The 26,383-nt window shown below is 47.7% G+C and overlaps 1 protein-coding gene across 2 annotated transcripts in view; it reads left to right on the top strand.

Moving 5' to 3' along the window:
• The window catches only part of LOC120022625 (septin-7-like), a 50,607-nt gene extending 24,224 nt beyond the window's left edge, over positions 1-26,383 (top strand). The window contains exons 5-15 of one of the 2 annotated variants that reach the window (XM_038966601.1): positions 11,300-11,400; positions 11,534-11,668; positions 16,492-16,609; positions 17,841-17,933; positions 18,797-18,893; positions 21,748-21,799; positions 22,714-22,839; positions 23,207-23,227; positions 23,801-23,936; positions 24,202-24,347; positions 25,252-26,383. In XM_038966601.1, coding sequence (XP_038822529.1) covers positions 11,300-11,400; positions 11,534-11,668; positions 16,492-16,609; positions 17,841-17,933; positions 18,797-18,893; positions 21,748-21,799; positions 22,714-22,839; positions 23,207-23,227; positions 23,801-23,936; positions 24,202-24,347; positions 25,252-25,288 — 1,062 coding nt within the window. In that variant the 3' untranslated portion in view covers positions 25,289-26,383. The remainder of the gene's footprint in view (positions 1-11,299; positions 11,401-11,533; positions 11,669-16,491; positions 16,610-17,840; positions 17,934-18,796; positions 18,894-21,747; positions 21,800-22,713; positions 22,840-23,206; positions 23,228-23,800; positions 23,937-24,201; positions 24,348-25,251) is intronic. The other variant, XM_038966602.1, reaches the window with a different exon arrangement.

Below are 26,383 nucleotides of genomic sequence, written 5' to 3' on the forward strand. Positions count from 1 at the left end.
CATTCATGTCTTGGAACATCTCTGCACTGCAGTATTTCTGCCCTAGTTCAGCTCCATCAGTGATAATGTAAGCACTGGAGAGACTACAGTGGGCTGGGTAACCGCCCTCCAACGGCCCTGTTAGATGGGGGGCCTCCTCAACCACGTTGAGAAATACTTCTCACGTCCAGTTTTATCACTGACACTGTCATGTTTCTGGATATGGAATATTAAAACATCTGTGAAACAAGTGTCTCTAAAACATCCATTTTGCAACATGTCTACACCACTGCAGACATCTATTTGTTAAAGGCCTGTTTTGCTGAGAGAGCTGCCTGTTATCTGTTTGCTGATCTGAGCCCAGGTTTCAAAGAGACAAATGTCAATAAGAGGATTCCCAATAATGTCCCGTCCTGTTGGTTTATTCTGTTTGGCTTGCAGCTGCTGAATGAGTTACCCAACTCTGGCCCCACACACACACACACACACACACACACACACTGGCTGAAGAGCTCTGTCTGTCGTTGGATCTCATTTAATGTGTCAAGTATGGCCTCCAGGCCAATTCCTGGTGTTGAAAGCCCAAAACAGCCTGCAGTGCGTGTTCGTTTGTGTGTGTGCCAAAGGATTGGCCATGCACACACAGCACAGAGGGGTGCTCCAAACAGACTGTTTCCTGTGATGATTGAACGGGTGATAAAACCATGGGTCTCTTATCAGAGCTGGACTACATGCCTCTGACACACACACACACACACACTGTTCCTCATATTATGACGCCACACCTATCCGATGACAGAGCACTATTAGTCACACATTCTACCTGGCTTGAAAGTTTCTCAATAGGAGAATGATTTGTCATTGATGACAGTTTGTAATGTTGTGTACAGGCCAGAGTGGCGTAGCCTGGGGGCCTGCCAACAATTCCATAAGGCGTTGGCAAGCGAGCAGAAACAGACAGGCACCCAGGCTAAGGTAGGTGAGGATCATGTGTTAATAGTGCCGTAATGATGTCATCGGGCTGGTCCTGGCTTGCCTGTGGAGCCTGTGAGAGGTAAGGCGTGCCAGGATAATGTACTCCTACCAGCCTATTGCTTCAGAGCTGTGGAATCCTCAGTGTACTGGTGAGTCAGTTTTAGTATTTGTAGTATTTTACTAGGATCCCCATTGCCTGCTGCTGACGCAGCCGTTACTCTCCCTGGGGTCCACACACAACATTAAACATGGCATGTAATACAGAACCTCATGGACCGTAACTCAAGGACCGAGCTACATTGATTTAAAATATGAATTCACACTTTCATACACGTAAGACTTAACAGTCCATTCTTAATAACATTACACACAGGCCAGCACGTACATACTCTTTAGTTCATCCTAAGTACCACCCAGTGGGTCTCTTGTGGTATAATGGTAACCTTGGTGGAGTTGTTCGTTTAAAAAAGGCACATACACACAGGATTGGTGTCGTTCACCCATTGAATGGAGTCCCATACATATGTTGCCTCAGCAACTGTGACAGCCTTGACTTTTTGTTATATTTTATTCACCTCCAGATATAGTGGGTTGCAGTGAAGTTAACTTAGTGGAGCTGAACAGAGTCAGAGCCATTCATGAAATGAAAAGGTTCCCGTACATAAAATACTGGACTTTCGTTATACGTTATAGTCACCACCAACTGTGAAATGTGACTTGGTGGAGCTGCATAAAAAATGAAGAGACACACCGGGGCGGTGCCATTAATAAAGGAACCGGGTACATCAGTTTCTTCCAGCTAAAGCCTCCTCTAGCTAGCGTCATGTGGTAAAAAAGACAGAGACCCAAATCTAATATCTCTGTTCTTTTCTCTCCACTGTTTCTCTTCGAGCCTGTTTGAGTTCAGTGCCATGGGAACATCTCATCTTTAACCCAAACACCAGATGTTCTCGGAATGGAGAGGACTAGATTGATTTATTTGATTATTATTTGGTCAGTAAGGAGAGGTTTTGTTAAAGCTAATTCTGCTGATTGCTTGAGTGATTTTGAGATGGCAGGAAGTTCCACGCAATCATGGCTCTATATAATACTATGCCTTGCATTGACTGCGTTTTTGCTTTTGGGGCTGTGAAGAGACTTGATGGACGTCTCTTAGGGTACGACTGTCTGTCAGAACTGTATGTTAGCTGATTGAGTAGAAAGTTTTTGAATTTAACCCATTAATATTTCTTACAAGAACAAGAAGTGACACAGCCAACCTCTTCTCTATTCCTGGGTTGACTTCCCAGGGTTGTTTGTTTGTGCAGCACTGGCAGTAAAAGTCCCAAGTCCTTACTGAGGGTTCTGGATCTGAAGGTTGAGGGAGGAAGAGGGGAAGGAGAGAGAGAGAGAGAGAGGGAGGATCTGATCTGAGCATCACTACCACTACATGCTAGCATGCCAGTTGAAGAAGAGGTAGTACTGAAGGTGCCAGACTTGTGGTTTACCATCTCATGAAGACGACATCACTTGATCAATGGTTAGCCATCTACTTTGACCTGCTTCCTCTCCTGGGCACTCGGCATCAGGGTATGTGTGCAGCAGGAGTGCTATCTAGTTTTCAGACTTCATAGAAACATCCTCCATGGAGGATTAACCACATTGTATTGTACCTCCCTTTTTGAAGTTGCATGAAAGTGATCCTGTTTCTGTGATTCACTGCCAATAGAAACATAGCCTCTGCCTCATCCCTCCTCTGACTGGGTGTGTGTGGTATTCTATGTAGCTAGCTTACACCCACAGAAGCTTGGGCATTTTAAGGGGCTTCTCTTGACTTGTTTCATCTCGCGTGTGATTCCTCTCAACACTACAGTCTAAATCTCCACTAAGCCCAGCACCCACCAATTTGTTTACCTGTGCATTGCACATCCTTAAGTACTTAAAGTTTAAACGAGATTAGAGCGTGTGAGTGTCTGTGTTTACTCTGCATCGTTTGGCTTCAATAGTGAACATTATTCCAGAGGTTTCCTGATAAACTTGGCTGGGTCAGGATCCCAGAAGGGAAGAGTTGCTGGTGGGAACTCTACGCTTGTTTATCTTAGAGGAGGAGGGGAAGAAAGGAAGAATGAATAAAGCCTTCTTTTTTCCATTTTTCTTCTCTCCAGGAACCACAAACTGAGATTTCACATAATTGTGGTGTCTTTTGTTTCCCAGTCGAGCCAGAGTGATGTGATGAAACCCAATGGAATGCATTGGTTGGGTAATGAACAACACACCCTCCGGGATCCATCCAGATCTGTTTGGAGGCCTGAAGACCTTGGGGTGATGAGGGCTATGCTATATTGTTTGTGTTATTGAAGGGACTGGGCTACCCAAGTCCCAGATGTGTTCGTGCTGCTCAGCCAACTTTAGTGCTCATTGCCACCGACCTTCATAGGAATTGGCTGAACAAATCTGGACCAGGCTATGGCAGGCGTCTGTGTGGGTAATTAACAGATGTAGAGGGTACAAGAGGAGGAGACTAGGCAGGTGAGGCTAGCGCTTAGCATGCTAATGTCTGTCTGTGCCAGCCTAATGTCATATGACACAGCTGAGCCAACCAACCGTAGCAGAGAGGAGTGTGGCGGAAGCGGTCAGTGTTGGTTTCCTCTTCCATGTCTGTCTGTGAGGTCATTGTGGTCAGTCGCTTAGAGGCATGACTCACTCTGTTAAGGAGAGAGGGAGGTACAGAGCGGGAGCAAGCGAGCAGTGGGATAAGAGGGAAAGGGAGAGAGGGGGTAGGGAGAGCGAGAAGGAAGAGAGGAGGGAGGGATTAAAAGTCTGTTTGCAGATTCTTTCCTAGCTGTTTACTCAGCACTGATCCTTCTCCTACCATTAAACTGTTTAGGACCATCTCTAACTCATTCCAGACAGGGAGTGGTCCATGTCGGTTGTTTTATCCATTCAGCATTTCACACTAGCATCGTTCATGACACTGTAAAGGGTGCAGTCGGTTGAACAGCATGAATGAAACGTATTATAAAAAAAAAAATGTAATGCCACTGTCAATGAATCGATGCTATGGTGGTGCCTAAGAAGATATCTGTAACCTGTTTTAGTTACAACAAGACAGACTAGAGGGGAGTGAGGGAGTGAGAGAGAGTAGGGAAGGAGAAAGTCCTACTCTGGTGATTAGAGGACCTGGTTGAGGTTTATGTATCTCCACCAGTAGCCAGCAGCAGCTGGGGTTAGAAGTCAGAGGTCAAGAAAAGAGACGGGAGGATCTCAATGTGCCGTCTCGATTCCTGTGACAGAAGGTCACGGAGCTCAGGGACCGCAGCGCACACACACACACACACACACACACACACACACACACACACACACACAGTGTGAGCTGGAATGAACAGCTGCATTCTAGCAGGGTTTAATGGATGAGGAGGTCAACGTCTCACACACCGTAAAGAATCCTCTGGCCCACCAGCTCCAGGTGTCAGTGTCTGGCTAGGGTGGGGGGACAGACGTGTCATCACGCTGCCCTATAAAAAAGCTGTGTGCATTCCAGCGCAAACGATTGAATGACTCTTGTCAACCGACTCTGTAGATTTATTGCCTGGACATTTATATTTTCAAGCCGTAAAAAAAAAAAAAAATATATATATATATATATATATTTTGTTTTTTTACCTCATCCCATCGTTTTCCCTGCAGTTGGTAGTTAAGCTGTTCTTTGGCTGGAACATATACACAGTGGTTCACACATGCAACATATCAGGGCTTCTACGCTGACTTTTTTTTTTACAAGGAGCACGTGTGCACCTAAGTTGACAAATGTAGGCGCACGCAAATAAACATACTTGAGATACTAACCCTCATGTTTTTCTAGACGCACTGGTGCTCCTAAATTCACATTCCAGGTCATACAGTCAAATATTTAGGCTGATATGCAACAAAAAAAAATGATCGTACTGTAGAGCTCTGCATATCATCAGTGTTTTCAAAACAAACTTAAGAAGAACCCATCATGACCTGTCCTATGCTACAGAAAACGGGTGTTCTGGGTCAAGCATGGTTGTCTGAAGTAGGCATTTCATACTTGTGAATGTCATCTTTCAAATGAACAAAGTTGGCAATATTTTTCTTCAATTGTTAGGCCGTGCATTAGAGGTCGACAATTATGATTTTTCAACGCCGATACCGATTTATTGGAGGACCAAAAAAAACATATATACTCAGCAAAAAAAGAAATGTCCTCTCACTGTCAACTGTTTTTATTTTCTGCAAACTTAACGTGTAAATATTTGTATGAACATAAGATTCAACAACTGAGACATAAACTGAACAAGTTTCACAGACATGTGATTAACAGAAATTGAATAATGTGTCCCTGAACAAAGTGGGGGTCAAAATCAAAAGTAAGTCAGTATCTGGTGTGGCCACCAGCTGCATTAAGTACTGCAGTGCGTCTCCTCCTCATGGACTGCACCAGATTTGCCCGTTCTTGCTGTGAGATGTTACCCCAAGCTTCCACCAATGCACCTGCAAGTTCTTGGACATTTCCGGGGGGAAATGGCCCTAGCCCTCACCCTCCGATCCAACCGGTCCCAGACGTGCTCAATGGGATTGAGATCCGGGCTCTTCGCTGGCCATGAACGAACACGGACATTCCTGTCTTGCAGGAAATCACGCACAGAACGAGCAGTATGGCTGGTGGCATTGTCATGCTGGAGGGTCATGTCAGGATGAGCCTGCAGGAAGGGTACCACATGAGGGAGGAGGATGTCTTCCCTGTAACGCACAGCGTTGAGATTGCCTGCAATGACAACAAGCTCAGTCCGATGATGCTGTGACACACCGCCCCAGACCATGACAGACCATGACAGACCCTCCACCTCCAAATCGATCCGATAAACACAAATCTGACCACCCCTGGTGAGACAAAATCGTGACCCGTCAGTGAAGAGCACTTTTTGCCAGTCCTGTCTGGTCCAGCGACGGTGGGTTTGTGCCCATAGGCGACGTCGTTGCTGGTGATGTCTCGTGAGGACCTGCCTTACAACAGGCCTACAAGCTCTCAGTTCAGCCTATTGTGGACAGTCTGAGCATTGATGGAGGGATTGTGCGTTCCTGGTGTAACTCGGGCAGTTGTTGTTGCCATCCTGTACATGTCCCGCAGGTGTGATGTTCGGATGTACCGATCCTCTGCAGGTGTTGTTACACGTGGTCTGCAACTGCGAGGACGGACAGCTGATCTTCCTATCTCCCTGTAGCGCTGTCTTAGGCATCTCACAGTACGGACATTAGAATTCATTGCCCTGGCAACATCTGCAGTCCTCATGCCTCCTTGCAGCATGCCTAAGGCACGTCTGTAAGCTGTTCGTGTCTTAATGACTGTTCAACAGGTGCATGTTCATTAATTGTTTATGGTTCATTGAACAAGCATGGAAATCACTGTTTAAACCCTTTACAATGAAGATCTGGAATTTTCAGAATTTTCTTTGAAAGACAGGGTCCTGAAAAAGGGATGTTTCTTTTTTTGCTGAGTTTAGGAGATCGTCTGCATACATTGACACTTTGTGCTCTCCACCAGCTCGGTGGATTCCAGTGAATGATGGTGATAATTTTAAGGCCAAGGAAAGCGGTTCTATTGCAAGAGCAAAAAGGAGCAGGGACATAGGGCACCCTTGACGGGTTCCTCTGGAGAGGGGGAATTATTTTGAAGGTTGAGTTGGTGTGTACTCTAGCCGTAGGAGCAGAATAGAGCACACGTATCCATGAGATGAAATTGGACCCAAAACTAAATCTTCCCAAAATCTTAAATAATCCTACTCCACCAATCCTTCTCCACATCAAGAGAAACAACAATTTGGGGGTGATAATGTTCAAAAGCTGTCGTACTTTGGAGAACAGTTGTCGCCCTTTGATGAAACCCATTTGATCATCAGATATGACATCCTGAAGGCATGACAACCGGCATGCTAGAACCTAATAATTTAACATCAGTGTTCAAAATTGAAATGGGCAGATATCCACCGCACCGCGATCTTTATCTTTCTTAAGTATAAGTGAGATAGAGGCTTGGGTTAGCGTCGGCGGGGAGAGAGTCCTGTGATAACGAGTCAGTGAACATATCTAATAGTAATGGGGCGAGTTGATCTGAGAATGTTTTGTAAAAATTGACGGGGGAAGCCATCAGTGCCTGGGGCCTTGACATTTTGCATTAACTTTAGACCCTTTGTTATCTCATCAAGATGCAGAGGGTTGTCCAGAACTTTACTCATGTCCATATCAATGGATGGGATATCCCAAGTCATCTAAAAAGTTGTCCATAGCCGTATTATCTGATGGGGGTTCGGATTGGTGGAGGTTAGAAGAAAATGACATGAAAGTTGAATTAATATTAGAGGGATCACTTGTAGGATTACAGGAGGAGTCATATGCCTGACAGATAAGATGAGATGCTGACTGGCGTTTTAAGTTGGTATGCCAAAAGGCGGCTGGCCTTGTCACCATATTCGTAGTACGTCCCCTTTGTTTGTTGCAACAGAAACTCTGCTTTATCAGTGGAAAGCAGATTAAATTGAGTTTGAAGTTTCTGCCTCTTTGCATATAACTCAGGTGAAGTTGAAGATTGCCGGTCTATTGCCAGGATTGAGTCCACCAGTTCCTGATGTTTCAGTTTTCAATGTTTGACATAATGAGCGTTGTAAGAAATGATCTTTCCCCGTAATACAGCTTTGAAAGTCTCCCAAAGAAGAGAATGGGAGGTGTCATCATTTTTATTTGTTTGAATGAATACATTTATGTTGGTCGAAATTAAGTTACAGAATTCTTTGTTCGACAATTCAACTGTTGTTTTTTTGCATTCGGAGTAAGTGCTAAGTCCAGAATGTGGGGAGAATGGTCCGAAATCACTATCGCTGAATATTCTGTAGTTTTAACTGAGGGGAGAAGGACTCTATCTTAAAAAAAACAAAGTAGTTTCAATGAAAGTATACAAACGGACAATTTAGCATTTTGGATATGTACAATTAAGCTAGCGAACCATGGGTCTAAACTCTTCAGCTAGTGCAACAATTAAACAAGAGTACAATTGGAAGAGAGGAGTGATAGTATTACACTCCAATGTCGTAGTGGAGTCCAAGATAAAGTGAATGTAACTGAGGACCTGTCAGTGACCAACATCACCAATCATGGCCAATGTAAACCACAGTAGTTCAGAGTGTCCAGAAAAATAAAGACTAAAGAATACAATTTGGAAAAAAGGGTATATCAAGCAGACCCCAGTGAAAAATGTATATACACAAATATTGGTGGACAGGATCGGTGTCTAACTAGCTAGTAACATTGGTATCCAAAATGACCTAAAGGCTGCCAAACTGCAATGTAGGCTATATATTAGTGGAGCAGCAAGTTCAAAGCCTTAGTAAAATGAAAGATATCATAAGGCTGCACTTTTACCAGCAATTGTCTTTGATTTAAGAAACTAAACAATATCAAATGAAAGTTTTAAAGAGCAGTGAGACAGTATAGTATGTCATTGTCAACAACAGAAACAAGTTATCTGCTGCTTCAAACATACCTACTATAGCCAGCAAGCTTTAGCATAGGATTGTTTCACAGAAACGGATTTGATAGATGGCCATAGATGTATGTAGCCTAGTGTCCACACTGTCACTAGAACTAACGTTACTCACATAATACAGGCAGGTGAGAAATCATCCCAATTCAGGGATTCAATGTATTTCAGGCATTCAATGTATGCGCTGTCGGTAGGACTCGGCTTCTTCAGGAAAAAAGAAAAAAAAAGGACAGCGCCGTTGAAGGTGACACGGAGCCGGGCAGGATAAATCAGCCCAAAGCAGAGTCCCTTGTACAGAGTGGACTTGATGTCATTGAATGCGGCCCGTTTCTTTGCCAGGCTAGAACTGAAATCCTGGTAGAACTTGATCTTGTGGCCTTGGAAAGTGATGTCTCCATGTTCCCTTGCCCACCGAAGGACAAGCTCCTTTTCTTTGTATCGATGGAACCGCACTATGATGGGACGCGGTCGGCCGCCTAGGCGAGGTTTCGGTGCAAGGAGGCGGTGGGCTTTATCAAGTTCAGGGTGATTGGGATAAGCCTCATCGCCCAAAACTTCCTTGAACAGCTCCACAATGAACTGGGTTGGATATCCTGTCTCAGAATCCTCTGGCAGTCCAATCACGTGGATATTCTGGCATTTTGAACGTGAAATCAAATCTTCCACTTGTAGCTGCAGAGACTTGTTGGCGGCGGCCACATCCTCAAGCCTGGTTTCCAGCGTAGTGAGTTGGTCGCTGTGGCCAGAGAGCCCGGCCTCAACTTCGGCCAGTGGGAGATGCCACAGAACCCCGGATCGTTTCCACGGTTGCCTGAATTGGATCCAGTGCAGCCGCCAGTGAGTTATTCAGCAATTCGGTGAGTTCTGCTGCCAAACTTTCACGCGATTTCGCCAGCTCTCTGACAAGGATCTCCAGTGTTATCGGGTTAGCCGTATCACCCAGAGTGGCTATTGAAGCCTTCAATGAAGGTGGAGTGGTAGCCATTTTAGCTGAAGCGTGTGACTGGTTTGCTCATGCCAACTTAGGTACGCTCTATTACTGGGTAATTAAAATAATTTTCATGACTTCAAAAGTTATGAATTTAGGAGAAATTGAGGATTATTTACAAAAGTTGTCGGAGAAGAGACCTCGTGCGACTTATTTCTACATTGCTCAACAGGAAGCCCGAATTAGTCATATTTGAATAAGGTGCATGCATAGGGATGTCCACGTCGCCCAGAGATATGCCCATGCTATAGAGATACACCTAGCAGACTGAAACTTCACTGTTGTAGGCATAATACAGCTAGTGCTGTCTAGACTTGTGCTGGCAAACAAATCCATTACATTAGCTACCTAAAGGTGAAGTAAACTCAACTGAGGAGTAACAGAGACTTTAAACCTGAAAACGTGCAGGATACCTCTCCGGTTTCCCTGACTTACGTATTTTTTAATACTATGTTATGCTTGTTCGCGTAGCACTCCTCATAGGCCGCTGTACATTGTTTTTGTTAGTGACATGAAACTGACAACTCTGAAAGGTATTATTGTAGGTCAGAATTGCAACACAATATTTGTTAAAAATGTTATTCCATAATTTAATTTTTTTTGTGTTTGTATGTTCACATAGGGGGAGAGGAAGCCTTTAGCTAGGGCCCAGCGGGTGGGGTGGATGTAGAGCAGCCGTAACCCAGCCTCATGCCTAAACCACAGGCATTCTACGTGCTTTCTAAGTGGAAGGTGACGGCTCAGTTTAGCTGCTGAGGTTAAACTCAAATGTGCTGCTCTTTGAGAAACTATGGGCTGCTGGCTGGGCTGGCCTACTCAAACTGGTCCTACAGCAATGAAGTATGTCATTAAGTAAACAAAAGGATGGTAAGGCCGTTTATATCACCAAGTACATCCCTGTGTGTGTGTGTGTGTGTGTGTGTGTGTGTGTGTGTGTGTGTGTGTGTGTGTGTGTGTGTGTGTGTGTGTGTGTGTGTGTGTGTGTGTGTGTGTGTGTGTGTGAAAACAAATGAGGTATAGTAGTGTTTTATGTTGGTCTGTGTACAACTGCTGAAGCAGAGCTTGCTTACTGTACACAGAGCTGCTTTAACACACACAATGCCTTCTATTGTGATCTGAGTGGAACACTGCAGGCCTTCATATGGTTCCTCCTGATTAAATCATTGAAGTGCAGCTCATCTGCTAATCACAAGGTTTGGTCTGGACCGCCTGCTGGTTAAAGCTCTCTGGTCAGCTAAGAGGCCACTCTGCAATCTGCTATGTACACCCTGTATTGGACACTCCAGGTAGGCAGCCAAATATTACTAGAGCTCTCTCTGGGTCTAAGGTCAAATATCGTCTAACACCCTGTTGATGGATTCATCCACAGTCTGCCTGGCTGTCAACCCTCAACAAGTGTATCTCTATCTGTGATTTATATTTGGCAAAACCACATTTCTTGTCACCTGGGCTTTTGTAGTTTGATGGTTAGCTTACTTCTCCAAACAGATACTTTCTAGATAAAGATGAAAGGACTGTCAGACCCCCTAACCAAGCCCCTGAATCTGAGCCCATCTCCTCAACAGAGGAGTGCTCGGAGGTGGCGAGACTGCAAACTGTCATGATTAGCATAAATTAGCGCAAGTTATACACACACTATGGTGCAACGCATCGGAGGATTCTTTTTTCAATGCGTCTGTTTGTACATGTCCCTATTTAAATTAAATGTAAATGGAGAGAAATTGATGTCATGGTGTTTTTTTTATAGTTCACCATGATTCTGTGCTGGTTTTCTACATGTCTTTGTTCTAATTATTTAGTGTTCTCTACAATCTCAGGTGGAGCAGTCCAAGGTGCTGGTAAAGGAAGGAGGAGTTCAGCTGCTTCTCACCATCGTTGACACCCCAGGGTTCGGGGACGCTGTCGACAACAGTAACTGGTACGTCTGACTAGCTAGCTGGCTGACCTTCTGATCTGCTTGCTGACTGGCTAGCCTGCCCTATATCTCTATCTGAATGTGTATATTCTACATTAAATATTGAGTAATGTCTGTGCTCTGCTCTCCTATAAAGCTGGCAGCCAGTTATCGATCACATCGACAGTAAGTTTGAGGATTACCTCAACTCAGAGTCCCGGGTCAACAGACGGCAGATGCCTGACAACAGAGTGCACTGCTGCCTCTACTTCATTGCCCCCTCTGGACACGGGTAGGTACTGCAGCTGGAATGGTGCCATTCTTGAAACACTATGGTAGTTTAAATTTAGTCCCTGCCGCTTCTCAAACTGTGAATAATTATTCTCCACGGGAAGAGAAGTGTTTTCCTCCTCTCATTTGAGATTGAACATGTTCTTGATGCTCTTGACCATTCCCTATCAGGGCAGACTAGACGGGGTATTGGTCACGGGAACAAATCAGTAGTACAACTAATGTGTAGCCTAAGACTGTTTACATAATGCTAGCTGGTCATCCACCCTCATGCCCCTGGTGAGGAGTACAGCTGTCAGTCTTAATTTAGGCCTAGGTGCCCCCCCCCCCTTTACTGGGGCTGCTGAGACACACACTGGGACAACATTTAGGTATCTCTCTTCTCCTGGGTTCACTTTGTTGGAGGCTGTTTCTCATCTCTGTATCTCCTGTCTGTCCTCTGCTCCACACAGCTGGCCCTGCTGTTGCATCTCTGTGGGCTGCGCTGTGCTCCCCATAAACAAAGGGTGATTTGACAGGCCTGTGCTCTCTCATTTGGATGCTGGTGTTCCTCACTGTCTTGGCCCAAAGTGTGCCTATATCTCTGACCAAGTCCTTGTTCTGGTCTCTATTGTGCCTGGCTGGCTGGTAACAGTCTGTGGTCATCCAAGAGGACTAGCACCGTATGGCTCCATTGATAGTTAACATCTGTCTCTTCCTCTGTGTCCCCACGGGACTCACAGCACATTACCAGCACAGCTGGACTGAGGGCAGTGTGGGTGGGTGGGTGTGTAGGGTGGGTGGGTGTGTGTGTGGGTGGGTGGGTGGGTGTGTAGGCAGGCCGTGCGGGGTGGGTGTGTAGGCAGGCCGTGCGGGGGTGGGTGTGTAGGCAGGCCGTGCGGGGGTGGGTGTGTAGGCAGGCAGGCCGTGCGGGGGTGGGTGGGTGTGTAGGCAGGCAGGCCGTGCGGGGGTGGGTGGGTGTGTAGGCAGGCCGTGTGTGTGTGTGTGTGTGTGTGTGTGTGTGTAGGCAGGCCGTGTGTGTAGGCAGGCCGTGTGTGTGTGTGTGTGTGTGTGTGTGTGTGTGTGTGTGTGTGTGTAGGCAGGCCCTGTGTGTGTAGGCAGGTAGGCAGGCCGTGTGTAGGCAGGCCGTGTGTAGGCAGGCCGTGTGTAGGCAGGTAGGCAGGCCGTGTGTAGGCAGGCCGTGTGTAGGCAGGTAGGCAGGCCGTGTGTAGGCAGGCCGTGTGTAGGCAGGTAGGCAGGCCGTGTGTAGGCAGGCCGTGTGTGTGTAGGCAGGCCGTGTGTGTGTAGGCAGGCCGTGTGTGTGTAGGCAGGCCGTGTGTAGGCAGGTAGGCAGGCCGTGTGTGTGTAGGCAGGCCGTGTGTAGGCAGGTAGGCAGGCCGTGTGTGTGTAGGCAGGCCGTGTGTAGGCAGGTAGGCAGGCCGTGTGTGTGTAGGCAGGCCGTGTGTGTGTAGGCAGGCCGTGTGTGTGTAGGCAGGCCGTGTGTGTGTAGGCAGGCCGTGTGTGTGTAGGCAGGCCGTGTGTGTGTAGGCAGGCCGTGTGTGTGTAGGCAGGCCGTGTGTGTGTAGGCAGGTAGGCAGGCCGTGTGTAGGCAGGTAGGCAGGCCGTGTGTAGGCAGGCCGTGTGTGTGTAGGCAGGCCGTGTGTGTGTAGGCAGGTAGGCAGGCCGTGTGTAGGCAGGCCGTGTGTAGGCAGGCCGTGTGTAGGCAGGCCGTGTGTGTGTAGGCAGGTAGGCAGGCCGTGTGTAGGCAGGCCGTGTGTGTGTAGGCAGGTAGTCAGGCCGTGTGTGTGTAGGCAGGTAGGCAGGCCGTGTGTGTGTAGGCAGGTAGGCAGGCCGTGTGTGTGTAGGCAGGTAGGCAGGCCGTGTGTAGGCAGGCCGTGTGTGTGTAGGCAGGTAGGCAGGCCGTGTGTGTGTAGGCAGGCCGTGTGTGTGTAGGCAGGCCGTGTGTGTGTAGGCAGGCCGTGTGTGTGTAGGCAGGCCGTGTGTAGGCAGGTAGGCAGGCCGTGTGTGTGTAGGCAGGCCGTGTGTGTGTAGGCAGGCCGTGTGTAGGCAGGTAGGCAGGCCGTGTGTGTGTAGGCAGGCCCGTGTGTAGGCAGGTAGGCAGGCCGTGTGTAGGCAGGTAGGCAGGCCGTGTGTAGGCAGGTAGGCAGGCCGTGTGTAGGCAGGCCGTGTGTGTGTAGGCAGGCCGTGTGTGTGTAGGCAGGTAGGCAGGCCGTGTGTAGGCAGGCCGTGTGTAGGCAGGCCGTGTGTAGGCAGGCCGTGTGTGTGTAGGCAGGTAGGCAGGCCGTGTGTAGGCAGGCCGTGTGTGTGTAGGCAGGTAGTCAGGCCGTGTGTGTGTAGGCAGGTAGGCAGGCCGTGTGTGTGTAGGCAGGTAGGCAGGCCGTGTGTGTGTAGGCAGGTAGGCAGGCCGTGTGTAGGCAGGCCGTGTGTGTGTAGGCAGGTAGGCAGGCCGTGTGTGTGTAGGCAGGTAGGCAGGCCGTGTGTGTGTAGGCAGGTAGGCAGGCCGTGTGTGTGTAGGCAGGTAGGCAGGCCGTGTGTAGGCAGGCCGTGTGTGTGTAGGCAGGTAGGCAGGCCGTGTGTGTGTAGGCAGGTAGGCAGGCTGTGTGTGTGTAGGCAGGTAGGCAGGCCGTGTGTAGGCAGGCCGTGTGTGTGTAGGCAGGCCGTGTGTGTGTAGGCAGGCCGTGTGTAGGCAGGTAGGCAGGCCGTGTGTGTGTAGGCAGGCCGTGTGTGTGTAGGCAGGCCGTGTGTAGGCAGGTAGGCAGGCCGTGTGTGTGTAGGCAGGCCCGTGTGTAGGCAGGTAGGCAGGCCGTGTGTAGGCAGGCCGTGTGTAGGCAGGTAGGCAGGCCGTGTGTAGGCAGGCCGTGTGTAGGCAGGTAGGCAGGCCGTGTGTAGGCAGGCCGTGTGTAGGCAGGCCGTGTGTAGGCAGGCCGTGTGTAGGCAGGCCGTGTGTGTGTAGGCAGGCCGTGTGTGTGTAGGCAGGCCGTGTGTGTGTAGGCAGGCCGTGTGTAGGCAGGTAGGCAGGCCGTGTGTAGGCAGGCCGTGTGTGTGTAGGCAGGCCGTGTGTGTGTAGGCAGGTAGGCAGGCCGTGTGTAGGCAGGCCGTGTGTAGGCAGGCCGTGTGTAGGCAGGCCGTGTGTGTGTAGGCAGGTAGGCAGGCCGTGTGTGTGTAGGCAGGTAGGCAGGCCGTGTGTGTGTAGGCAGGTAGGCAGGCCGTGTGTGTGTAGGCAGGTAGGCAGGCCGTGTGTGTGTAGGCAGGTAGGCAGGCCGTGTGTGTGTAGGCAGGTAGGCAGGCCGTGTGTGTGTGTAGGCAGGTAGGCAGGCCGTGTGTAGGCAGGCCGTGTGTGTGTAGGCAGGTAGGCAGGCCGTGTGTGTGTAGGCAGGTAGGCAGGCCGTGTGTGTGTAGGCAGGTAGGCAGGCCGTGTGTAGGCAGGTAGGCAGGCTGTGTGTAGGCAGGTAGGCAGGCCGTGTGTGTGTGTGTAGGCAGGCCGTGTGTGTAGGCAGGCCGTGTGTAGGCAGGCCGTGTGTGTGTAGGCAGGTAGGCAGGCCGTGTGTAGGCAGGCCGTGTGTAGGCAGGCCGTGTGTAGGCAGGCCGTGTGTGTGTAGGCAGGTAGGCAGGCCGTGTGTGTGTAGGCAGTTAGGCAGGCCGTGTGTAGGCAGGCCGTGTGTAGGCAGGCCGTGTGTAGGCAGGCCGTGTGTGTGTAGGCAGGTAGGCAGGCCGTGTGTGTGTAGGCAGGCCGTGTGTGTGTAGGCAGGTAGGCAGGCCGTGTGTGTGTAGGCAGGTAGGCAGGCCGTGTGTGTGTAGGCAGGTAGGCAGGCCGTGTGTAGGCAGGCCGTGTGTAGGCAGGTAGGCAGGCTGTGTGTAGGCAGGTAGGCAGGCCGTGTGTGTGTAGGCAGGCCGTGTGTAGGCAGGCCGTGTGTAGGCAGGCCGTGTGTGTGTAGGCAGGTAGGCAGGCCGTGTGTAGGCAGGCCGTGTGTAGGCAGGCCGTGTGTAGGCAGGCCGTGTGTAGGCAGGCCGTGTGTAGGCAGGCCGTGTGTAGGCAGGTAGGCAGGCCGTGTGTGTGCAGGCAGGCCGTGTGTGTAGGCAGGCAGGCCGTGTGTGTGGGGGCAGGCTGTGTGTGTGTAGGCAGGTAGGCAGGCCGTGTGTGTGGGGGCAGGCTGTGTGTGGGGGGGGTGTAGTCCGTGGGTGTGGGGGGGTGTGTAGTCCGTGGGTGTGGGGGCAAGCCGTGGGTGTGGGGGCAGGCGGTGGGAGTGTGTGTGGGGGGGGGGGGTGTAGGCCAAGTGTGTGTGTGTGTGTGTGTTTGCACAAACTGATCTTTCAAAATGGAGACTGAAACAAACACAATCATTTTTCAAAGTGCGATGATTCATGCTGCTCTCTTGATCTAACTTTCTGAACATACAGTTGAATCTAGCCACAGCCAAGGCAGAGCATAGACTTGTACATGTTGTCTGCGTGCCAGGATTCATCGTTGTTTAGATATCCCAGGATCTACTTTTACAGACTGGAATCTGTAACTCTGTATCAAATACCAACTTGATGGCTGTTTAAATGAAATAGTTTTCAGGCAGAACAGAAGAGTGCTGTGCTGTTCAGTAGATTTACAGTGTATTGTGGGCCAGATGCTGCCATGGAGAGGGAGATTCATTCTGAACAGGAAATTGTTTTTTCTTTAGTCCCGAGGTCAGCCAAGCTGTGAAATCTGAGTTTTTCTACCCCTCTTCCCTCTCTCCATCCCTCTCTCCATCCCTCCGGTGTAGCACCAACAAGCTTCACCTTGACCATGTTAAATTAAAGGAACTTGTTGAAACTCAAAACCTCTCTCTCCAGGTTGAAGCCTCTTGATATAGAGTTCATGAAGCGGTTACATGAAAAAGTGAACATCATCCCCCTCATCGCCAAAGCGGACACAATGACTCCTGAGGAGTGCCAACAGTTCAAGAAGCAGGTGTGTATGTGTGGGCACTGTGTACACACAGGACATGGTGTGTGTGTCTTTCTCTGAATGCAGATGTAGACTGTGTGATATTAGTAGTGTATTCAAGCTATTCCTGTGGGAGATAACACATGCGATAAGTAAGTGATGCACAGTTGTTGCATGTGACTCAACGAGTGTGTGTACGTGCTGCGCACAGTTCCCTCATCCTGTGTATTGACTGCCCCTTCAGCCTGAGTGAGTATTGATGTTTGTGGCTCGTTGGCCTAGATGGAAACATAACCAGAGGGAAGCACGACTCACATTAACTCTACCACCTCCCCCCTCTCTCTCTCTCTCACCTTTCTCTCTCTGTCTCCCCCTCTCTCTCTCTCTCTCACCTTTCTCCCTCTCTCACCTTTCTCTCTCTCTCTCCCCCTCTCTCTCTCTCTCACCTTTCTCCCTCTCTCTCACCTTTCTCTCTCTCTCTCCCCCTCTCTCACCTTTCTCTCTCTCTCTCCCCCTCTCTCTCACCTTTCTCTCTCTCTTTCCCCCTCTCTCTCACCTTTCTCTCTCTCTCTCCCCCTCTCTCTCACCTTTCTCTCTCTCTCTCCCCCTCTCTCTCACCTTTCTCTCTCTCTCTCCCCCTCTCTCTCACCTTTCTCTCTCTCTCTCCCCCTCTCTCTCACCTTTCTCTCTCTCTCTCCCCCTCTCTCTCACCTTTCTCTCTCTCTCTCCCCCTCTCTCTCACCTTTCTCTCTCTCTCTCCCCCTCTCTCTCACCTTTCTCTCTCTCTCTCCCCCTCTCTCTCACCTTTCTCTCTCTCCCCCTCTCTCTACCTTTCTCTCTCTCCCCCTCTCTCTCTCTCTCTCTCTCTCTCCCCCTCTCTCTCTCTCTCTCTCCCCCTCTCTCTCTCTCTCTCTCTCACCTTTCTCTCTCTCTCTCTCTCTCTCTCTCTCTCTCTCTCACCTTTCTCTCTCTCTCTCTCTCTCACCTTTCTCTCTCTCTCTCTCTCTCTCTCTCTCTCACCTTTCTCTCTCTCTCTCACCTTTCTCTCTCACCTTTCTCTCTCTCTCTCTCTCCCCCTCTCTCTCACCTTTCTCTCTCTCTCTCTCCCCCTCTCTCTCACCTTTCTCTCTCTCTCTCTCCCCCTCTCTCTCACCTTTCTCTCTCTCTCTCTCCCCCTCTCTCTCACCTTTCTCTCTCTCTCTCTCCCCCTCTCTCTCACCTTTCTCTCTTTCTCTCCACCTTTCTCTCTTTATAGATCATGCGAGAAATCACAGAGCACAAAATCCAGATCTACGAGTTCCCAGAGACCAACGATGAGGAGGAGAACAAGATGGTCAAGAAGATCAAGGTTTGGACCCCCCCCCCCCCCCACACACACACGCACACACACACACACAGTATTCTCCACACCAAAGATGGAATTGAATAGGAGAGAACACAACACTGTCTTTATCCTGATCATGAAATGTAATGTTTACAGCCCTGCTGAAGGCATAACATAAATCTAACACTACTGAGTGGTTAGTTGTCTGCCACTGAGTGGTTAGTTGTCTGCCACTGAGTGGTTAGTTGTCTGCCACTGAGTGGTTAGTTGTCTGCCCATGAGTGGTTAGTTGTCTGCCCATGAGTGGTTAGTTGTCTGCCCATGAGTGGTTAGTTGTCTGCCCATGAGTGGTTAGTTGTCTGCCCATGAGTGGTTAGTTGGCTGCCCATGAGTGGTTAGTTGGCTGCCCATGAGTGGTTAGTTGGCTGCCCATGAGTGGTTAGTTGGCTGCCCATGAGTGGTTAGTTGGCTGCCACTGAGTGGTTAGTTGTCTGCCACTGAGTGGTTAGTTGGCTACCGCTGCCACTGAGTGGTTAGTATTGATTAGGTCACACAATCACATGTCCTCTACTGGTCCAGCACACTATGCACTTGTCACACACACACAGGAGCGAATAATCAACACACACTCACTAAAGGTACACACAGAAACACACAAGCATACAGACACACACACAAACCACTGTTCTCAACTGTCACTGCCATTAGAGTTGCTGTGTTCCCAATGCACTACTTTATCTCCAGTCAATTCTCCATCCAATTTGAAAAAAGGAGTTTTGGTAAACATACTTCACCGCAGCAGAATGTGTGTGTCCATAGCCTTGTCTAACAGGTTATTTGAATGAGTTGTGTGTCTGCTGTGTAATGTTTATCTCCCTCCCCTGCAGGATCGCTTGCCCCTGGCTGTTGTTGGTAGCAACACCATCATCGTGGTCAACGAGAAGCGGGTGAGAGGGAGGCAGTACCCCTGGGGCGTGGCGGAAGGTGAGGGGCCATGGGTCAGAGGTCACAGTCAAGACACTGGCCTGGATACACACACCACAGCCTCTGGGTGTTATTTGATATTAGCACTAAGGTTTCCCCACACGTCGATTTGTTTAACTTTGAAAGGTTTACGTGTGGAAGTAATACAATCTCTCACCCTACTATTGGGGTCAATATATTATACGGGTGTGTGTGTGTGTGTGTGTGTGTGTGTGTGTGTGTGTGTGTGTGTGTTGGGGAAGTGCGTCTGCAGGTCATGTTTGACTTAGAATGACCGTTATGCTTTTTCCCTTAGGCCCTCTCTATCTTAATTCAAATGCTGACATTTCTAGTCCCATCTAGTTGGGACTTGCCTGGTTAAATCAAATAAATCTACATTCCCAGTTTCAGCTCAAAAAGAGTATTAAAATGTAACCTTATTCAACACTATTCCTATAATAAACATTATACTACTAGAACCAGGGGAAGTTCAGTAGCCTCCTGCCCAGCAGTTGACATTTAGTTATGTTGTGTTATCAACATTCACTTGCTATGTTATCTCTGGCCCTGAGTGATGTGTGTTTCCGTCTGACCAGTTACGTCAGTCCGGTATATATACTCAGCTATATCTACTGGTGACTTAATGACCATGGAATGTTCTTAACAAATAGAGTAGTACTTAAGTCATTTTGCATACGAGGAAAATGACATTTGTTAATGTCATAAGAAAGGAAAAGCTTTGAGATGAACTGACCATTGCTATGTATCAACTCAGCATATAACAGCCCCTTTTAGATGGAGGGTGTGTTTTGAGTAGAGTCCCGTATATAGCAGACAGACGTGTTCTATTCAACAGGATATGTGTTCAGTTCTCTTTGACGACAGACAGACTGACAGGATATGTGTTCAGTTCTCTTTGATGCCAGACACAGACCGACAGGATATGTGTTCAGTTCTTTTTGATGCTAGACAGACAGACAGACCAACAGGATATGTGTTCAGTTCTCTTTGATGCTAGACAGACAGACAGACCAACAGGATATGTGTTCAGTTCTCTTTGATGCCAGACAGATGGACAGGATATGTGTTCAGTTCTCTTTGACGCTAGACAGACAGACCGACAGGATATGTTCAGTTCTCTTTGACGCCAGACAGACAGACCGACAGGATTTGTGTTCAGTTCTCTTTGACGCCAGACAGACAGACCGACAGGATATGTGTTCAGTTCTCTTTGATGCCAGACAGACAGACCGACAGGATATGTGTTCAGTTCTCCTTGATGCCAGACAGACAGACCGACAGGATATGTGTTCAGTTCTCTTTGATGACAGACCGACAGGATTTGTGTTCAGTTCTCTTTGATGCCAGACAGACAGACCGACAGGATATGTGTTCAGTTCTCTTTGATGCCAGACAGACAGACCGACAGGATATGTGTTCAGTTCTCTTTGATGCCAGACAGACAGACCGACAGGATATGTGTTCAGTTCTCTTTGATGCCAGACAGACAGACCGACAGGATATGTGTTCAGTTCTCTTTGATGACAGACCGACAGGATAGGTGTTCAGTTCTCTTTGATGACAGACCGACAGGATAGGTGTTCAGTTCTCTTTGACGCCAGACAGACAGACCGACAGGATATGTGTTCAGTTCTCTTTGGTGCCAGACAGACCGACAGGATATGTGTTCAGTTCTCTTTGGTGCCAGACAGACCGACAGGATATGTGTTCAGTTCTCTTTGACGCCAGACAGACAGACCGACAGGATATGTGTTCAGTTCTCTTTGACGCCAGACAGACAGACCGACAGGATATGTGTTCAGTTCTCTTTGGTGCCAGACAGACCGACAGGATATGTGTTCAGTTCTCTTTGGTGCCAGACAGACAGACCGACCGACAGGAAGCTGCTTTAGCACCACTCCCTCTAAATGATTCTAGACTCTACAGCACTTGTCTTAGTAGAGTAGACCTGTATGAAGTTTAGCTAGCTATTTTGAACTTTAACCTCATGACCCCAGAGCTCAGGTCATGTGTACACACACACACACACACACACACACACACACACACACACACACACACACACACACACACACACACACACGAGAATACACTCCAACCCCAGAAGTTAATTAATGTCCCCTCTTTGCTCCCCACTGTTTTGTACCGCTGCAAGAGTAGATGGGGAAAGCTGTACTCTAAACTCTACCATTCAGATACAGCTCTTTATCTCTGTCTATGACCAGATTACAAGTCAACATATTTGGTCTGTAGTGTATGTGAGATGCTGTCATTTTGGTATAAAATAGTAAAGTTGTGTTCTCTCGACTGGATGAATTGTGCGGTTACTACGACTACAGTACCTCTGTGGCGGTTGCATGAAACCCGCCCATGGGGAGTGAGTTTTGGATTACCAAAAATGTTTCTGGCACCGTGTAAGTGTATAAATATAGAGAGGGAGAGGGGAAGGCCACACTTCAGCTATGTGATCCACTCCCTACACACAGCAGTCAGGCAGAAACCTCAGGGGAACTAGTGTATGTGGGAGTATACATGGTGTCTGGCACCACATTGTGGCTGCTGACAGTATTACACCCAGACTCTCCTTCCTGTCTACTCCACGCAACCTCTAGGGGAAGATCTTAATTGCATACTCCTCGCATCCTGTCTTGTCCCCTTCTCAAAACTCATTGGATGAGAAAGCCAGAGGCCCCTCCCCTGTGACCTTCTCCCATGTTTTACAAGGAGAGTGGACGTGAGGTCTTCCCTTCAGCAGTGACTAGCTCTCGATCTCCCTCCTGTGACTGTCACACCCCCTTGTGGTAACTGACAAATCTGACTCTTTCTCTCTCTCTCTCTCTCTCTCTCTCTCTAGTGGAGAATGGAGAGCACTGTGACTTCACCATCCTGAGGAACATGCTCATCAGGTACTGTTGTAACACAAACACATTCCTCTGCATGATGGTCATGCACCACTGAGTGTCCTGTTTTACACTGCATGATGGTCATGCACCACTGAGTGTCCTGTTTTACACTGCATGATGGTCATGCACCACTGAGTGTCCTGTTTTACACTGCATGATGGTCATGCACCACTGAGTGTCCTGTTTTACACTGCATGATGGTCATGCACCACTGAGTGTCCTGTTTTACACTGCATGATGGTCATGCACCACTGAGTGTCCTGTTTTACACTCTGCATGATGGTCATGCACCACTGAGTGTCCTGTTTTACACTGCATGATGGTCATGCACCACTGAGTGTCCTGTTTTACACTCTGCATGATGGTCATGCACCACTGAGTGTCCTGTTTTACACTCTGCATGATGGTCATGCACCACTGAGTGTCCTGTTTTACACTGCATGATGGTCATGCACCACTGAGTGTCCTGTTTTACACTCTGCATGATGGTCATGCACCACTGAGTGTCCTGTTTTACACTGCATGATGGTCATGCACCACTGAGTGTCCTGTTTTACACTCTGCATGATGGTCATGCACCACTGAGTGTCCTGTTTTACACTCTGCATGATGGTCATGCACCACTGAGTGTCCTGTTTTACACTCTGCATGATGGTCATGCACCACTGAGTGTCCTGTTTTACACTCTGCATGAGCATCAGCAGATGGCAGAGACATTATGGTGCCAGTTCTCAGTGCCATATCGTTCCTCACTGCTCTCTCGGACTGTTTTAGTGTCACATCGTTTTTTTACTGTAAAGTTTATTGCTGTGGTTAATTTTAGTTTAAATAAAGTTGTATTTGAGTGGTTCTGTTCTGTCTTCTTGTTCCAGAATCTACATGCAGTTTAAATAAAGTTTTAATTTGATTTGATCCAGAACCCACATGCAGGACCTGAAGGATGTGACCAACAACGTCCACTATGAGAACTACCGCAGCAGGAAGCTAGCAGCCGTCACATACAACGGAGTGGACAACAACAAGAACAAGGGACCAATGACCAAGTTAGTACTAACCAACAGTCGACCAAAGGTGCTTGTAAGTGGTTCTGTTTTTCATTTCTCTCCATTCCATTTCTGTATCAGTGTGGATGAAGGGAATGAGACAAGACCCTGCACTACTGCAATCCTCTCCCCTGATCACAGGGACTAACAGTCACCCACACACACAGCCCAGAATCTGAGCTGGATCTAACAGTCTAATAAGCCTTAACCATTGCTAATTCACAGCCAAGCACAGAGAACCTCACTAAAATAATGCACCGTAATGCCAAAGTAACCAGCAGCATTCGTTCTCATTAGCTAGGTAATAGCTCTCTAACGCATGGTCATCATATCAGCATGCTAAGTGTGTGTGTTTCTCTTTTTTTAGATTTGACACAAGTGAAGGCATGTAAGTGTCATTTCAGTTCTTCAAGTTAGCTCCGTTTCTACTTTCTCTCCTATCTGTTTTTCCATCTGCCTCGTACATTCCCTGTGTTTGTATAGAGGTGCAGCTCTTTATTATAAGCTAGAGGCCCCTACCAGGTCACAATATAGATGAAATCATTCTACAGCATTAGCAAACTGCCCAGAAGTCTTCATTGAATACTTGTTGGTAGAATAGTCTCCAATAGTCTTCCAGTAAAATCATTTTTGTCCTATGATTAGGCTCATGCTTTTTTTTGTGAGCTTCACTTAGCAACTGTACCAATAGAGCTTTTTGGTGGCTTGGCGTTCACTAACTCAGCGACGCAATGGCTTTACTAACATAAATGAATATTATCCTCTCACTGAATTGCTGGGTCTTCCACATCCAAGGCCTTCCTCTCCCCTGCTCCTCCTCCTCCAGGCATAAGTGTATGCAGGAGAGATCGTGACAGGAATTTCCATCCTGGCCCAAAGTCTGAGTTTGACTACTCTTGGCTAGTGCTGGGGTTTAAGGCCTCAGACTGGTGGATGATGTGTGCGTGCTTTAACCCTGCAGGAGTCCCCTGGCCCAGATGGAGGAGGAGAGGAGGGAGCACGTGACCAAAATGGAGAAGATGGAGATGGAAATGGAGCAGGTGTTTGAGATGAAGGTCAAGGAGAAGATCCAGAAGCTCAAAGACTCTGAGCTAGAGGTACAGGAACCTAACAACACCTTCACACCACTAAAACTCACTTACTCACTCGCCCCTTGTTTATTTATTAATGGAGCAATATCACTTAAAAAAGACACCAGTTTGAATGGTTACATTTGTATGTTTTAATTAACAATGTATTCATAAAAAATAGATGCATCTAACACACTCACACAGACACACAAATATATCTCTCACACACACACACACACACACATACACTAGACTCCAGCCATGCAAATGGTGCAAACTGTCCTGTCTCCAGCTCCAGCGGCGCCATGAGCAGATGAAGAAGAACCTGGAGGCCCAGCACAGGGAGCTGGAGGAGAAGAGACGCCAGCTGGAGGACGAGAAGCACAACTGGGAGGCACAGCAGAGGGTGCTGGAGCAACAGAAACTAGACGCATCCAGGTACAGCACACTACAACTCACATGAAGAAGACGGCCAACACGTACATTCCTATAGAACTATATTACATGGAGTCAACCATGAACAATTATTCAACCATGTTTTTTTTCACTGTCATATAATGCAGTATGTGTTTTTCTACACAAATCAAATCTAACTTTATTTGTCACATGCGCCGAATACAACGTGTAGACCTTGCCGTGAAATGCTTACTTACAAGCCCTTAACCAACAGTGCAGTTCAAGAAGAGTTAAGACAATATTTACCAAATAAACTAAAGTAAAAAGTAACACAATAATATAAAAATAACGAGGCTATATACAAGGGGTACCGGTGCGGGGGTACAGGTTAGAGGTCATTCGTACATGTAGGTGGGGGTGAAGTGACTATGCATAGATAATAAACAGTGAGTAGCAGCGGTGTAAAAACAAATAGGGGGGGGTCAATGTAAATAGTCCTGGTAGCCATTTGATTAATTGTTCAGCAGTCTTATGGCTTGAGGGTAGAAGCTGTTAAGGAGCCTTTTGGTCCTAGACTTGGCGCTCTGGTACCGCTTGTCGTGCGGTACCAGAGACAACAGTCTATGACTAGGGTTTTCCTCCTCACCTCATCCTGTACCATCATAGAATATGATGGAAGGTTATTATTTTGGGAGAAACAAATGTGTCTCAAGGGTTGGGAAAAGGCAGAGCACAAAACACACTCCCTTTGAGACAATACACACCGTTGAAAGGCTGAAAATGGCACCGGGCGCAGCCATAGTGCTGTTTGGATATCACACAAGTACACAGCGCAGCATATACTGCATACACAGCTCATTATAAAGAGCTCTGCCTCATAATCAATTTAGTAATCTGTCTCTCTTCCCTCTCCATCTCTGTTCTCCTCTCTCTCACGCCCCTACAGGACCCTGGAAAAGAACAAAAAGAAGAAGATATTTTAAAAGTATTTCGGGAAGACCACCGTGTGACAATGTACTGGTTGCCATTTTACCAACCTGGACTGTCAGTTTGTCTGTCGACCAACAACCTGTTACTGTGTGTATGCATGAAGGAGCAGTGTGTTATGTCTGGGGGAAGTGGGTTCTACCTGGGGTCCTACATTAGACCCACTGTCACAGACAGTCCTGGAACATGTCTCCTTTCTGTTCTCTCCTCCCCAAAGACCTTTCTTATTCTTCCTGAAATGGGCATGTTAGACTGTTGTACAATCATGTTTTTTGGTTCGCAGTTCTCAAGCACACACGCAGTCCCACGCACAAAAAACTACCCAGGTATGAGCTATTTCATGATTTCAGAGAAGATTTCATTTTCTTTTTGAAACCCAGAATGCCACAAGACTTCTTGCTTTCTTATCCTCTTTCTAGTTAGATGACCTTGGAGACTGCACGACTTTGTTGTAGTGTTCTATTTAACGCCAAATGACCAAACTGTGGAGTAGGAAGCTACACACCAAGCTACACACCTCAGGCGTTTTTGTTTTTATAACAATTTTTGTTATTTAGTTATCATTATTTTTTGGCCCTCATCCAAAAATATTATCCTCTTCCATTTCTTGTCGTTTAAATAATCTAGCCATGGACCGCAGTGTATAACTTCAGTCATGTTAGAACGTTTCATTGCTGGTTATTTTGTCTTTTTTTTCTCTCTCTATTATATTGGCCCTGCTACAGTAATCATTACATTTTTCATTTTATGTTTGTAGGCATTTCTCCATTCTGGTCTTTGAGGTTTACTGTGCATACTGGACTGCACTCCAGCTGCTACACAGTAGGCCCCCTTGACCAGGGCTGGGAAACCCTGTTTTTGAAGACGGTGGGGGAGGAAAGTCTGGTTGTTAAAACTCAACCCATTAACATAACCCTGTTGTTGTTTACTTACAATGACCAATGACTGTAAACAAGTCTGTATTGACTGTAATAAACAACGATGGGGTTCCCTTCCCTTACATCACATTTAACTCTGTTCATGTAATGCATCTCTGTATTTCTTTTTTATTTTGTTTTTATTGTAGTCATAATAAACTTGTGATGATACAA

Source organism: Salvelinus namaycush, chromosome 27 (genome assembly GCF_016432855.1).
Source record: "Salvelinus namaycush isolate Seneca chromosome 27, SaNama_1.0, whole genome shotgun sequence".
Taxonomy (NCBI): Eukaryota; Metazoa; Chordata; class Actinopteri; order Salmoniformes; family Salmonidae; genus Salvelinus; species Salvelinus namaycush.